Source organism: Glandiceps talaboti, chromosome 2, assembly GCF_964340395.1.
Source record: "Glandiceps talaboti chromosome 2, keGlaTala1.1, whole genome shotgun sequence".
Taxonomy (NCBI): Eukaryota; Metazoa; Hemichordata; class Enteropneusta; family Spengelidae; genus Glandiceps; species Glandiceps talaboti.
Window position 1 is genome coordinate 20,110,626 of NC_135550.1, and position 16,202 is coordinate 20,126,827.

Here is a 16,202-nt window from a genome sequence, read left to right on the forward strand (position 1 = left end):
AATCGAATGGAGATTATTTACCATACTATAAATAAACGTGTGACGACTGGTTAACATAGTTATTTTTACCGTTAATATAACGTGTATGTCATTAATGGTAATGCCAAATGAAGATAATTGTTGGTGAAAATCATATGTATGTGTGGTTGTACGTATGTATGTGTGGGGGAGGGGGAGATAAATACAGTACATGGATATTGGATTATTTAACATTACGTGACAAGTCAGGATCAAAACGTACGCGACTTCAGCAAACATGTAGTTGTCGTCTGCTGTATACATCAATCCATGGCATTATAACCATGGATCTATCTCAATAATAGATCCATGGTATAACCTAATCACGCTCCTCCATCACACGTACGTGACGTGAAATGTCAAAGTTCACGTCTGTTTACACGAGTCAGTGGTGCTTGGACATGAATAGGTCGTTCCATTGCATTTAATTGACTTAATTTTCGCCATCACAAAATCACAATATTCAATAATATGTGTCAAATTGTGTATTGACACAAAACTCTCAGGTTAATTATATCCTATAGAAAAAAATGATGCGGCATAATAGCAGACTCTAGGTCAATATTTCATGTGCCGGTACTTTGCATCTGAATAGAGACAACTTCCTTTCACAATGTTAGAGCTGTAAATATTCAACCACCACAGCCGCCGACCTGCGTGGCAGTTTCACATCCGATAATGCAGACAAAATGGTGCGCTTTAAACCACGGAGATTTATAGTATCTGTTACTCTAATATTATGTTTTTTCTTCATGATAAGAACACTTTTATTAGTTAATGAGGTCAAACCCGAGGAGGTAAATCACAGGTATGATCGCAAACATCGCGGACAGGTAAGCCCCTAACATTATTATCGTATTCAAAATGGCGACGCCCATAGGACGTCCACAATATATGTATCATACAAACAGGGACAAAATAAATCAGTGGTGTATCACCGGAATTATTTCAATATTTGTGTAATACAAAGGGTTGAATTGTTTGGTATTCACAAATCTCAATGCTGTGATAACCACAACTACATATGTTATACCCAGATGTTTGACGTCTCTTTGGCAATGTTCTGTATTGTTGTTGTTAGGTTGTGCTATGAAAAGTAACCTAGACAATGAAAGTTTACACAGAGATATTTTACTACCAACTGGTAATGAGCCAACCCAGTCCTGTAGGTTTCAAATTCAGGTTTCAAATTCAGAAATTCAGACCATGCAGTTTCAACTGTTGGACGACTATATATATATATATAGTCGTAACATTATATATATATATATATATATATATATATATATATATATATATATATATATATATATATATATATTACGCTCTGCCACTGCGGTATAGAGCACTGTCTTAGCAGATTGATACTCACCGAGTTATATATATATATATATATATATATATATATATATATATATATATATATATATATATATATATATATATATAACTATTACGCTCTGCCACTGCGGTATAGAGCACTGTCTTAGCAGATTGATACTCACCGAGTTATATATATATATATATATATATATATATATATATATATATATATATATATATATATAATGTTGTCAGTGGAAAAGCTTGGTTCGGTTGAAGGAACGTGTACTGTAGTATTCATATGTACATGAGAATAGCTGCTTAGTGATATATGTAGGTGGTAATAGTGATTGGCATGGTGTGATTGGGAGACATTTAGAAAATAATGCTAAAGGCACTCACGCTAATCGGAATAATGCAATACCAGTATTTATATATCTTTGAAAACACAAAGAATTACAAATGACGTAGGCCTATGTGTTGAAATAAATTATAAACTATATAGTAAGCCATACCATCTGCAACAGGAAAGATACTTCGGGAATATCACACCTCGTTTTTCAAATTGACTCATGTTTTCCCCTAGGCCCTCCCACAGACTTATGACAATCTCTACTTCAATATTTTAAAAGTGTGGAATGTATCAAAGATTCTATTAAAGCCTGACAGATAACTGTCAGAAAAAAAAGTGGCAGCCTATTTCATATACCCACGTATATGTGACCAAACATGCCTAAATATAAAACTGATTTGACTTCCAATACTATTCACAGGCGAAGAACTCGGAAAATGAACACATTCCTGATTCCGGCAGTATAGCCAGCGTACAACCCGGAAGTATACAAGAAATGGCCGTTTTGAAATATAGAGAAATTGGCAACTTTGAACATAGGCCACCTGAGGAAAGGGGTAGAACTGGACCTGGAGAATATGCTATAGCAGTGAAAACGTCCAAATCTGAACAGAGGGATGTTGATAGATTAATAAATGAATATGGATTTAATCAATATGTCAGTGATCAAATATCACTTGATCGATCTATACGAGATTTACGAGAAGATGAGTACGTATAAGTTTTTTTTTTATTTAATGTAAAAGTCATTTGCTTGTTTGAAAGCGACACACACGCACATCACTCCACACTCATGCACACTCACTCATATACGTATATACAGATATATATATGCAAGGCCAAAACTAGTCAAAAGTTTTGTTGAGGCCATCCACTTTTTATTTTGGTCTATGTTCACACTTTTATTGATTTAGCCTGATGAAGGTATGCTAATCGCATCGAAATGTCAGTCTGTACATTTTGGGGTTGGAAGTAAAGCTGGCGTCAGTTTAACATGTCAACTTTATTTGTTGTGTGCAGAGAGAGAGAGAGAGGGGGGGGGGGGTGGAGAGAGAGATTATATATATATATAATAGATTATAGATTACTAAGATATAGATGTGTGTGTGTGTGTGTGTGTGTGTGTGTGTGTGTGTGTGTGTGTGTGTGTGTGTGTGTGTACATTTACTTTACAGTACGTTCGTTTCGTTTGTTGCTGTTTGTCTGAAATGAGCTGCACTTCATTACGTTCCTTCTATCATATTGTTTAGGTGCAAATATTGGCATTATCCAGAGTCTTTGCCCTCCATCGGTGTCATCATTGTGTTCCATAACGAAGGATGGTCTACACTACTTAGGACTGTACACAGTGTGTTCAACAGAACTCCGGCAAGATTGCTTCGAGAGGTTGTGATGGTTGACGACTACAGCAATAAAGGTATTCTTATGTCTGACTGCATACATTTCTTGATTTTGTGAACGTGGTAACTTACTGGATAGCAAACCGGGTTACTAAAGTCAATTTTTTTGTAATGTCGTCTGAAAAAGAGAAATCGAGAACAAAGTTAACCCTTTTGTGTAGAAAAGGAGCTATTTTCGTTTTTATTATTTTGCCTGGTACCAACGATTTTTACCTTTATAGGAAAAAGTCACAGTATTGCATAATTAATTGTTTACTGGTTAATGTGGCTTTTGTTTCTTTGCTTTCTCACAGAACATTTAAGAGAACAATTAGAAGAGTATATAAAACATACACGTTTTCTAGGTAAAATAAAATTAGTTCGTAATGCAAAACGTGAAGGTCTGATACGAGCTCGTACTATCGGTGCTAAATATGCAGTGGCCGACGTTTTGGTGTGGTTAGATGCACATTGTGAAGTTGGACTAAATTGGCTACCTCCACTGGTTTCACCGATCGCCAATAACAGGTGAGACATTTATCGAGCGAGATAAGCCAGCTAATCGAATACCACCTTGAAATACATGTAGTATATGTCAATGAGATTAAGAGGATGACGTGTCGACATAATTTACTATCGATCAATGCAGCGAAAATGTCAATGTTTACTTTCCTAGTAAAGAAAGAGTGACATGACTACAAAGAACTCCACAGCTGGTGACAAGACATGTAAAAGACAACAATGTTATGCCAATATTCAAGCATTTACTCACCACTGAAATAACACGATGCTGGAGATGTCATAAGCCTTTTAATTCACAAATTGTGTATTAATTTCGTTCAAGCTACTAATTATATCGATGTAAAAAAATATATTTTTAACAATATACGAACAAGTCGCAAACAAGGGTAGTTCTGGATTCATACGCTAAGGGGTATGTGATACTCTCGTCCAAAGCGAGATCGAGAATCGTAGACCCAGAGCTGAAACATGGGTAGACAGAGATAGCGAAGCATGATGTTCCTGCTTGGTACAAATTAACTGGATAGATGAAGACATTATTGGTATCGTTACCTCGGATATTTCAGTTACTAGTATACATGTAGTAAAGCTTACTTTGTAGGATGTAGGCTATCAGATTTTTGTATATTGTAGTTTTTATATATTTAAAGAAAGGGTTAAAGGTTATCAATTTTGACTTTTGAGGTGTTTTAGGTTGGAATAATTTATAAAGATCTATAAACGTCCTGTGGCGTTTTCACCAACCCGTGTTTTTGTACAATCCCTTTGTTTCCACCGTATGTGCCCCCCAGTAAGTATGCAATAGAGCATGTTATTGTATAAATAACGTAATACTTGGTTGTTATTACATGTAAAGGAAATGTCGTCCTCTGCGCTCCAATTTTCATCAACTTGCACTGATGATCTACGAGACTAACGTAAAAATGGTAAAAAAAATTGATTCGGAAATTGCTGACGACTGTCGGCCTAATATATCTGTTTGATTCTTCGACGTTCATCATACACATTTAAAGTTTAATTGCATTAACACATTACTAGTATCTATAAATGTATATACGTAGGTACAACATTAACGCATTTCTAATCTACTATACTTCATAATTCATTCGTCAGGACGACCGTGACAGTCCCAATCATTGACGTCATCGATAACATGGACTACAGTATGCGTCCACAGGGTGCTGGTGAACTCTCGAGGGGTGGATTTGATTGGAGTCTTTACTGGAAACATCTACCGTTGAACGAAGCCGAAAAACGGAGACGAAAACACCAAACAGAACCCTACAGGTAAATTAGCCTCAATTTCATCTCCATGTATTCATAAACTACTTGGTTTAATATATATTGTTATTAGGTATATCCAAAAGCCAGTGAAACTCTGTTTAAATTTAAAACCTAAAAGATTCGTCGTGTGCACAGGTACCTTATTTATCGAAGAAGAGCGCCAACAACGGACGAATCTTTCTATCTCGTCTTACCTTTTTTGCTACGGAGATGATATCTATAGCTGAGATTTCCCGATTCTTTCTCTAAACATACATCTTCGCTTACACTTATCATTTTACCCATTTTACCCATTTATAGGTCTCCGGCCATGGCGGGTGGATTGTTTGCAATGTCGCGAGATTACTTCTTCGAACTTGGCGCATATGACCCCGGTCTGGAAGTGTGGGGAGGCGAAAACTTTGAACTTTCTTTTAAGGTAAAGGTTTTTGACAAAGAAAGAACGCAGATTTTTAGTCGATTTTATGGCCATAATCAATTATTAAACCTCTTTACGCTTACCAACTATTTATATGATAGTTCAAAGTTTGTCTTATTGTCCATTGATTTTACTTATTGGGCCAATATGCGTTTCTATCCGTTCCCCGTTATCCCCGTATTTCTATCATATCATTTCAGATTTGGCAGTGTGGTGGCTCTATGGAATGGGTACCATGTTCCAGAGTTGGTCATGTTTATCGTATTCTTGGTAAGGTACCATACAGAGCACCAAATGCCAGCATGACACAATGGTCTCTCAGGGTAAGCCACGTTTTCATCAAATTATTCTCATTTTGTGTCGACTTGTTGCACTTCTTTACCATTTATATTACTGAAATTTGCAATTTTGTCGTCACCGTGCATGACAACCATGTTTATACACGAGGAAAGGAGTGACAACCAATTTATTTTTTTCCTAGGCCCACGAGACCATGTTGCCATTCACGATTTACAATGTATTTGCTGCACGTCAATTTGGTATCGACATTTGTTGATCTTTAAATTTGTTGTTCTATTTTTCGCAATTTGGGATGGGGCATGGTTCGTTGTAGCGTGGATGTAGTAATCCTGTAATCCAAATTGTTAAGGTCTTGCCGATGGAAGTAAACCACATAAAATATGAAATACTTAGTAATCGGCACTGCTAAAATGTACCAAGCAATGGTGTTAACTCAATTAAGTAAAACTCAAGATATTTCTACATAGACTTTCATTGGCTGTGGTCATGACCATGTGTAGCTTTTTAAGTTGTGATAATTCATGTACATGTAGACTATAGGAAGCCTTTGTGTACCACCTCCCCTCTATATCACCACCCCATTTTGCCCATTCTATCTCCTGTAGAATTACAGACGTGTTGTAGAAGTATGGATGGATGATTACAAGGAATATTTCTATCGAAGTAAACCTGAATCTCAGTTGTTGACATACGGTGATATCACCGCACAATTAGAATTTAAAGAAAAACACAAATGTAAAAATTTCCATTGGTTTATGACAGAAGTAGCACCCGATCTTCTCAACACCTACCCGCTTCCAGGTGCTAATGTTGGATGGGGCGAGGTGAGTAAATTATTTGTCCAAATGAGAACAATTGTCTGGTGAAACAAAATAATGAACGCTTTGTATCATTGCATTTCACTTGTGAGCGTTGTAATAAAAAAAACATGCATTTCTTTTCGCGTTTTTAGGCCAACTCTTGAAATATGTCAAAAGTTTTGCTTTATTCTAAAAGATGACCGTTTTTGAAGGATCACAAAAGCTCATCTAAAAGACATCAGGATGTATGACCTGTGCGATTTTAAATATGATGGGAGTCATGATGGTCAAGTGGCCGGTTTGGTATCTCCAGGTTGCAGGTTCAAGCCTCGCCTCCGCCGTTTATGGCTAAATCCTTGGGCAAAATTTGAACCAAGGTTGTGCCTCAGTCAACCCAGCTGTATAATTGGGACCTGGTAGGATAGAGGTTGCAATGTGAATGCTTTAATATTATGCACTTACAGAGGCTAGAATGAACGGTATGCTCCCCAGGGGGTAAGGAAGTATAAATGGCCGTTGTGTCACTATAGATCAGTGCACTGCCAGAGGTAATAATTATTGTAATTGTGAAGTGATTTGAGAAGTGTGCGAAAGCGCTATATACAAACAAACAAACAAACAAACAAACAAACAAACATTATATATTATTATGATTACATTGAGAATAAATCGTGTTCTTTTCCAGATACGAGGAGACGGTAGTAACTTATGTATAGATACTATGGGGAGTAGAGAAGGAGGTCGGGTCGGTGTATCAGCTTGTCACGGTCAAGGTGGAAACCAACTGTTTCGCATCACAGCAGACCATGAATTTCGTGTTCATGAACTTTGTTTGTACGAACTTCAATCAGAGGTGAAACTGCGTCGATGTGATGGACACGCAAAATATACGTGGAATTACGACAAGGTATGTTCGTACATGTCTTATTGTAAACGTGAACTTGAGATGTGGGATAACGACAAATTTTGAGTACAGGATAAAGAAACTTGATGGAATTCATGTTTGCGATAGCATCTTTCAGTGGTGAATCAATGTGCCTGATTGGGATTTTGAGTTCAAGTAGAATCATAAATTCAATCTCCTTCCAGTGAAAAGTTATTGTGCGAGTCTTTGCTGTATGCTGTTAGATATGCTGTAAGTGACTGTTCATTAATGCATAAGATCCGGAGTAAAACAACATGTACTTACTCCCAAGCGCTCACAAATGAACAAACAACAGTAAACGTAACAGCCAAAAAGAAGTTGCGATGTGTACACACTACATCAGATTTTAATCAGATTCACCTACTCCCAACTTACCATTAGCGTAGTACGAAAGCCGATAGGGGACTTCCAACTTCAAAGTCTCCTGTCGGCTTTCGTAGCGTAGGCCTTTATCTGAAGTCCCCTGTCGGCTGTCGTAGCGTAGGCCTTTACACTGTCATTCATATAATTCGTACTACCCGTATCATGCTCTTCGTTTGAAAATGCCACACCCTTGAAACAGGTTCAGAGTGATATCGCATTTTGTAAGAGTAATCAAGCCATAATACAGACTATCGGTCTCATCACAGTTTGAGTTGGCAGTTGTAGCTTTCTGGTATTTCCCCGAAACAAAACAGTGAATGAGAACTATACAAGAACTAAAATTCTAAAGTCTAATTGCAATATCTTTGTTTTCGTTCTTGCAGGAAAAAAGACGATTATACCTCGAAGACAAAAATCTGTGTCTAGAATTTGATACTGGTCGACATAGATTAGGGTTACAGAAATGTGACGATTCAAATCCAAAACAGAAGTGGACAATAAATAGTAAACTTAGAATGTCATGATAAAAGTACTAAATATCTAACAATATCCAAGTGACCTTACCTTTACCTAGAGTGATGTCGAGATTTGGGGGACTAATGAACTGTAAACTACACAATCAAATCTGTAAATTTTATCACAACCAAAGACAGCTATGTAATATCCCCAGTTTCGTAATTAACTAGTCTGAGATTTTTATCATTTTACTGCACTTGTGTCAAGAGTTTAATAATCAGAGGGCAATGCATGGTTGAAATTTGTCTCGTTTACATTTACAAAGGATAACGGATGTTGGCGTACATCGCCACCTGTAGGCTACGTCTTGACTAGTCATTGGCTCTACTTGTGTATACCTAGGATCACGTTGATGGCGTAATCAAGTTTTGGTATAATTTTACAAGATTGTAGCCGTGTACCTTGTTCGACACAGAATCGAGTGATTATGATTTGGAAACATGAGACAACACAGCAATGTTATGAATAGCCAATTCGAACATACCTTTTAGCAGTAAAAGTACAATCCTAATTGATAACGTGTTCTATAGTCATCGGATGTATCTTGGAAAACATACCGGTGAAAGTGTCAACTATTTTCATATAATCGTATGCAATATAAGTGACAGTGAAATAATACTCGAAGACTCCCTGATCACGAAAACGGTTTTGTCAGTGAGAAAATTACTTTGATATGTACGACGAACGTTGTAGAAAGCTAATAAAACCGTATGAATAATTTACTGGGTTCCCTTGAATTTACCACAGTCATAATTTAAAACTGGAAAGAAGATTTTTTTACTGAACAGTTGCCTTTCTATTTTTTTTATTTTTCTAACTTTGTAAAAACTTTGTTGTTTTCTTATCCATACAGAACATTACTCAGTGGACAATTGTGTTCATATTTTAGTATGTGTTTTATTGACTCCAATTTATGTCATGTATACCATCCCATGAATCAGTCCAGTTGCGATGTGTTATTTTGAAATCAATGCCTGTCCAGAATAACGTACTTTTATTTTTGTGTCTTCCGAAAATATATTTTCATTTACACATTTTTTTCCTGATTTTTCTTATCTGCTTTTGGTAACTATTTAATACAGAGACGAGTGGATTTTACATTAATTTACAAGCACAGCTCTCAAAGTCGATCAATTCTGAACACCACGAGATGTGTGGATTATGAGCACTCAGGGCTTTCTGTTCATCGTCCTTTTTCTTTCTTTCTTGGTTTTATCTTGGACCGACATTTAAATAAAAACAAATGAAAACATCATATCAATCTGTCTCGCATTACATTTTTAACATACGTGTAAAGCAAAATACACACCTTTCAAGTTTGCCTCTTCACGACTGTGTAAAGCTCCGCAGTGACGTTATTTGAAACGTCATTGCGCAGATTATCATGAACGTGAACAGGCAAGAGAAAATTCACATTTAGAAAAATGAGTACATTTACAAAACAATGAATATGTAAAGACCATTTAACACCAGATCAAAGTATGCAATTTGTATATATTTCTATATGTCTGTTGCTGACTTTACCATGTTTACGATGAATTTCAGTTGTTGTTAAATTATGCATGGGTACGTATATACATTAGACTGTAACGTGTCTTGTGAGACTTTACATTGCCCACTCAGGTTCAACTGAAAACAAGGTTTACAAGTTATATATTGTAATTTAAAATCATGTGAAACTTTTAAATTTTGCAAAACGAAATTCACCATTCAAGTATTGTTTGCGAAGAAGGCTTCTATTTAGTCCATCTCCTATTTCATGTAGCCTACCTGTAGTCTTGAAGGACTAACGCTATAACATTTTTTAGCTATCTTAGCTGCCATTTTGAGTTTTTAAAGGACGAGCGAAAATAAAAAAGAAAATGCAGTTAGAATAGCGGAAATAATACTAGAAGTGTTGTAGCGTTAGTCCTTCAAGACTACAGGGGCTACATTTCATGTAATGGACTCAACATTTCCATTCCTGTCTAAATATATTTGTGTGCGAATCGTCAGTAATGACTGCAAACATGGAAGTATCAGTTATTTGTCAAATCGAACCCTATTAAAAACAGGCATCCATGCATGCAGAGTCTTTTTAGGAAACCTTTCTCTCTGTGTTTCCATCCAGTAAACGATATCACAAGAACTCGAATACACGTATCTCTTTTAGTTTGGCCTACCCATGGCCAATACAAGCGGACTGTTTCTGTCATATGATATCTTGTTCTTCAAATTCATCCATTTTGGAAGATTGTCAAATGCATTTTGGCTTTTTAATCTTTGAAACAAACGATCTTTGCTGTAGAGAGCATCACTGAGTTTTACGCTTGTCGTACTTTTCGCAGAAGACTTGTTCTCTAATGAATTGACTGGGTACATGGAAATTCCAGAAAACAACAAGAGAAACACAATCAGTCCAAGCAGAAACACAACCAGTCTTCGTATATCCCGCTTCGTTTTCAACAAACGTGACATTGTGATCGTAGCTTGGCCTTTCCAAAAAACTCAACTAGCTATAACAAATCAACCTGGAAAAAAATTTAGAAAAGTAAATACACATTAATTGTACATTAGGGTACATTCAACCCAGTGAGTGCGAGTGTAAGATCGATGGGAAAAGGCAATAGGAGCATGAAGTGTGTTTTTTTTCGCAGGTAGGTAGGTAGGTTCGTTGGTTTCGCAAATTTCGCACGACGTCACATGCCTACTCACTAGTAATTCAAGTTTACGAACAATCAAGCAAATAAATCGTCCACATTTATTTCCTGCAGGGTTGTGTGATTAGCACAGTATATGCACTGAATGCAAAATTGAAGTAAATTGCGCCAGACACACGACTTACATGTTACGGTATAAGATACATGTCAGGGCGCCCTCTAGGCACCCTTGTGCATCGGCCTTTTCTGTCACGAAGAGGCGGAACAACGGTCGAGATGCTCTTCCTTTCTCCATACTCTTTGCATGAAGCACCGACAGACGAAAAGAATGTTTTCATGCACAGAGTCAAATGAAAATATGAAAGACATACACAAGTAATTATATACTGATGGCTATTCATACTGTCACGTTTACGAAGCTGTTCGATCGTTATTCCATTCTTTGCCAAGATGCCGAGCTTAAAATGTTACAAGATCCTTCCAATTTCGTATAAACCGCTACCCAGGACTCTAGTTGTTGAAATTGATCTTCTGAGTACTTAAAACTGAATTTACTAGCAATACAATACCACGAATACGGTAAAGGAAAATCAAGAACTGTGGTCATGAATTAGTGAACAACAATTTAAAGTGTTGGAAACACTACGAAACCCATTAATGGCTAGTAGCGTCGCAGGTATGAACTTCACTTCTGTGTAATCTAGTTAGAATATCCATTTGATAACCGCTAGCGGTATGCTTGTTGAACTACGAGATATACAACAATGTTAAAAAGGAATGTGGGTTATCTTGAATGTCACCAGGAATTTATGAAGAGAGAGAGAGATGCAGGTATATGTTTCGAGTACCGCCCAAGCAGGTATATAATGGGTTGCTATTACATGTATTTAGTGGGAGTGCTCATTCAAATAGCACGTTTGGCATTTATAGTCCAAGAACTATGGGAGATCTCAATCACTGCCTGGGTCAAAAGGTTTGGTGATGTTTGAATCGTATACTACTTGTGCAACCCAGAATGGCATTCCTTACTTGTGACAGACTGACCAGTAATGTATCAGAAAGAAATATATCATCATTATATTGCGATTTCTACATCGATTTGTAAAATTACTAAGATAATCACCTCCCATAGCTCTTTGACTATTGATTTTGGTGAAGTCCTATTGAAATAAAATCATTCTTTCTTCGTACCTATTCCAAATGACAGTTAATGTTGACACATTTTGTATTCAAATTATTGCTCGCGAAAATACGGCCGCAGTATACACAGTATCACTTGCGAAAATAACTTCTGTATGTACACCATCCATTTAAAAATTTGAAACTTATACTGTTGGAACGTGTGCCTATACAAGTTAAATGCTCAAGTACAGATCAAGCCATAGCTGGTCATTGTAAACATGACCCATGCTAGGTCGATTCAGTGCATTAAAAGGACAGCCACCACGACAGCATGTAATACAGATGCTCCAAATCGATTCTACGAAAGAGCTGGAGTGGAAGCTCGCGAGTAAATGTTTTGAACATTTTCTCTTTACAGTATTGACCTTATCAAACAGTAGATAATATAATTATACATAAGTACAAACAACTAGATGTCTGCCGAGGTGATCGAGGTATTTTGAAGTATCTGCAAAAATAACAACCAGTAAAATAGGCATAACTATGTAATCACGTGATCCACCCATTTGTAAGCCTTAGGTGATTTTAGTAGAAATAGTACAGTTTATATTTACATAAACTAGTTATTCCTGGCTGTTCCTTTGATTAACTATATATGACAACACATCGAGTTTAGACTTACACACTTACACTAAATTAATGAACTTGTGGTCAATTTTTTTTTATAGAAATGCCTGAGATAATAAAACGCTACCGGTGCCAATAATGAGCGTTGGCTATGTCGTTTGGTACATTTGTGTTGAAATGAGCGTGGTAGTTGTCTGATCTGAATGTAATGTTATGCACAGTGTTACCATGATATAACATACCACGTACTACAGAAACGCGAACAAAATTAACAAAATAATCGTCGCCTACAATGCTGCCGAATAACCTTTCTCACCTGTGCTTTCGACGCATTAACTCTCATTTGGAATAGGTACGAAGAAAGAATGGTGTGAATTCTCCCAGTCCCAGCACATACATTTGGAAATTTCAACCCGTACCATCGACCAGATTTTGACACGATCACTGAATGTATGTTCGATGACGTCATGTTGAATACAAATGCATTGTTCGATCTTTCTAAAAATAGAACTTTAAAAACAAGCAATTTGTAACGCTCCAAGTTTACCCATTACTAAGTTCATAAATACGGTATTTTGAGACTCAAACTGGGCGAGTAAGCTCTCATCAAATATCATTCGTCAGTTTGTATTATGACACAGAAGAAGACTACATTTTAATTCCCCAGTTTCCCAAAGTCTAACGGTTTTATTTTCGTTGCTCCCTAATAACTTGCAAGGTTTTATCTTGCTAACATCTACGAACTTATTATGTAACTTTAGAAGATGGTGAGGATGACGATATGCTAGGCATTTACCTTTTTACTAGTTTTGTCCCATAAAGTGGTATACTCTCGTTGTGCGTACAAAGGCTAGTGTATGACGCTGGTGAGTCGTGAAATACGTTGAAATATGAATAGATCTAGAAGTAGCATGTCAAGTATGTAAATATCACAAGTAAATTGATCTTGAAGAAAAAGAATCAATGATGCGATGATCGTTACAAACTCCCTAGCAACACAAATAAAAAAAATGAATGCCTCTCATAAGGGTTTTAATATAGGAACACAAATGTTGGATGGTTAATAAATGAATAAAGAAATAAAGATATAAAGAAAGAAATATGGTAATGTTAATTAATATGCACTGCTTTTGCCCGATGTCATCAGTTCACGCATTAACTGAGTGTACCAAATTGTATTATGAGCAATCTAGTATTTGTTTTAGATATCGATTGTGAATACGGAGAGGACACAGACCCCGGGGGGTGTGGCCAATGCTGTCAACCCCAGACCCCATTTTAGACCAATTTTGACCCAAAACCAATACCCCATTTTAGACCAGACCCAACAAATGTGAAAATGGGGACCCCATTTTAGACTCATTAGCTCTAAAATTTAGACCAAAGGGCAAAAAACCCTACCCCAAAGGGCGGCACGTATACGTATACCCAATTAATGGGAGTACCCCCCCCCCCCGGGACACAGACAGACAGACAGACATTATCATTTCATTAACGTCCCTCCAGCTATGAATTGATGTCATGCATGACAAGTGTTATAGCACTATCGTGTTGTTAATAATGTCTAAATTGGGTCGAAACCTGAATAGATGTTATCATAATTTGTCACTTTTAGTGATATCATTATTAATTACAGACACCAACATAAAGGAAGGTACAGACAGCATCGTTTTTTTTTACCCCAACTGACAGTACCAACAGATACGTTTATTTGATGGTTGGTATGATACATGTAATTACAATGCACCCACTTCAAATGACTGGCGGTCAGTTATAATCAATACGGAATAATGATCCGTTTGTAGAATGCAGCACCTTAAAGTCTAAAGCTAGGTAATAAAGTATATGCAATCATCAATACACTTTAGGAAGTCCATCACCGTATATATTAATATAGCAGGCATGCCATTATCACACATACTTTGAGTCTGTGACAGTCATTGTTCATAACCATCGACACGATGAACACATAACATAGACACATAGTTTGCTGTAGGTATATGTATATCATTAAAGCCAAAAGTTAGAGATTCTCTGGTTTGATTACCCATTTCTCATTATTTGCAAATGATATTGTGATGTCATGATCATAGCAATACATATGTTGACTCGCTAAAATGTGTCTAGAAATTGATTCCTATGTATCTAACACAATGCCTTTAACCAAAGCTAAACAGCTAATACATGTACATGCTAAACAGCTAATACATACAGGTACATGGAGATACATCCGGGAGCTACATAAACTCACTTTTTGGAGATTTTTGACTGAAATTTTCGTAGAAATGCAATGCCACGTGTTTTTTTTAACCCGACATAGCCACAGAAACACAGTTTTAAAATCAAATGGCTCCCTTAATGTAAGGACTTGTAGTAGTGATTTGTGCAGTCTGTTTCCATTCAAAATGATCATTCATGCAGACAGTCGTAACAAGGTAATGTGTATCGAATAAGGTCAGAGTTGTGGGACTTAACACGTGAGGTCGTTAAAAACACAAACCTTATCAACTCAAAACTAAGATAAAACAAAAAATACTGCAATTAAAAGACTAGTAATTTTAATAACAACTCGTCGAATACTAACATGGACAGCGAAGTGACATATTGTACTATCGATACTCCGAAGTTCCCTAAATTTACACCGTAGACATGAGATCACACTTTGATATTTTGTTGTGATGACTTGCTACTGAGTGTGTTCAGAATCTGTTATTCCCGCTACCTGAAACTAATCCAGTAGCAAGTGATTATGCGGTGCAGCGAAACTATGTTCGCATTAAGCGTTACAAATATAAGACTCTTTACGTACTCACTGATAGGGCCTGGATACAATAAGTGTCATCAGGCTGTCCTCGTCACAATATCTCAACTCAGGTCCTCAACTCATTATGATTAATTGATGTACCTTTCAACAGAGTAAACCATAGCGTTTCATGTTTTAGGTCAACTACTTTGGTTACAATTTGTCAGGAAGGAGGTATGAGGAGTGTCCCATTATGCATGCAATGGCCAACTAGCTTGTTAATAATAATCTAAGCACTTTAGTATCCGGAATTTATTTGAATGGTTTCCATAGAGAGTGGGAGATATGTAGATTTTGATAAGTCATTTACATTAGTTTTTTTTAATTATATGAGTCACTTCCGGACTTAATTATTTTTCTGGTAGTTCAGTCAATAATGGATGCTTAACTTTTCATATATTTCAGGTGCATACATGGATTATAGCAGAGCCCATGTATAGTTAGTTGATACAACTGTTGATGTAAATGAGTCATTTGCATAATCAATTGAATTTACATGTAGGCATAGACAATAAAGGATGATATAGGGTAGCCCACAATTTGGCCCAAGAACTTTCAACTAGTATTATATGCCAAACGGAATTTTGATCTTGAAGAAAATCATTGCAAATTTTGCAGATCTTGAAAGATGAAATATTAATAGGACCTCGAAGTGGTGATTATTTTCAAGAGATTTGACTTACAATTTTAAATAAAATCGTGGTCAGATTTGATGACTGTCATTAAAATTCTACCACTTCATATGAACAACAAATAAAGTATGCCTATTAAAGTTGATGGACCATTTGTACATTAATCATAACACAGACAA

The 16,202-nt window shown here is 36.5% G+C and overlaps 1 protein-coding gene across 1 annotated transcript; it reads left to right on the plus strand.

The window, feature by feature from the left end:
• The first annotated feature begins 672 nt into the window (after positions 1 to 672).
• Positions 673 to 9,449, plus strand: LOC144450095 (N-acetylgalactosaminyltransferase 7-like). Its single transcript, XM_078140665.1, has 10 exons — positions 673 to 851; positions 2,115 to 2,404; positions 2,944 to 3,110; positions 3,387 to 3,600; positions 4,708 to 4,881; positions 5,179 to 5,296; positions 5,497 to 5,619; positions 6,202 to 6,420; positions 7,082 to 7,303; positions 8,068 to 9,449. Exons 1-10 carry the CDS (start codon positions 708 to 710, stop codon positions 8,206 to 8,208), a joined length of 1,812 nt encoding a protein of 603 aa, XP_077996791.1. The 5' UTR covers positions 673 to 707; the 3' UTR covers positions 8,209 to 9,449.
• Positions 9,450 to 16,202: the final 6,753 nt, after the last annotated feature.

Excerpts from the sequence above, each read along its gene's own strand:
- LOC144450095 (XM_078140665.1), top strand. The coding sequence starts at position 708 with ATGGTGCGCTTTAAACCACGGAGATTTATAGTATCTGTTACTCTAATA. Across the intron at positions 5,620-6,201 it reads TGACACAATGGTCTCTCAGG|AATTACAGACGTGTTGTAGA; the intron begins GTAAGCCACGTT and ends TATCTCCTGTAG. Across the intron at positions 6,421-7,081 it reads CTAATGTTGGATGGGGCGAG|ATACGAGGAGACGGTAGTAA; the intron begins GTGAGTAAATTA and ends GTTCTTTTCCAG.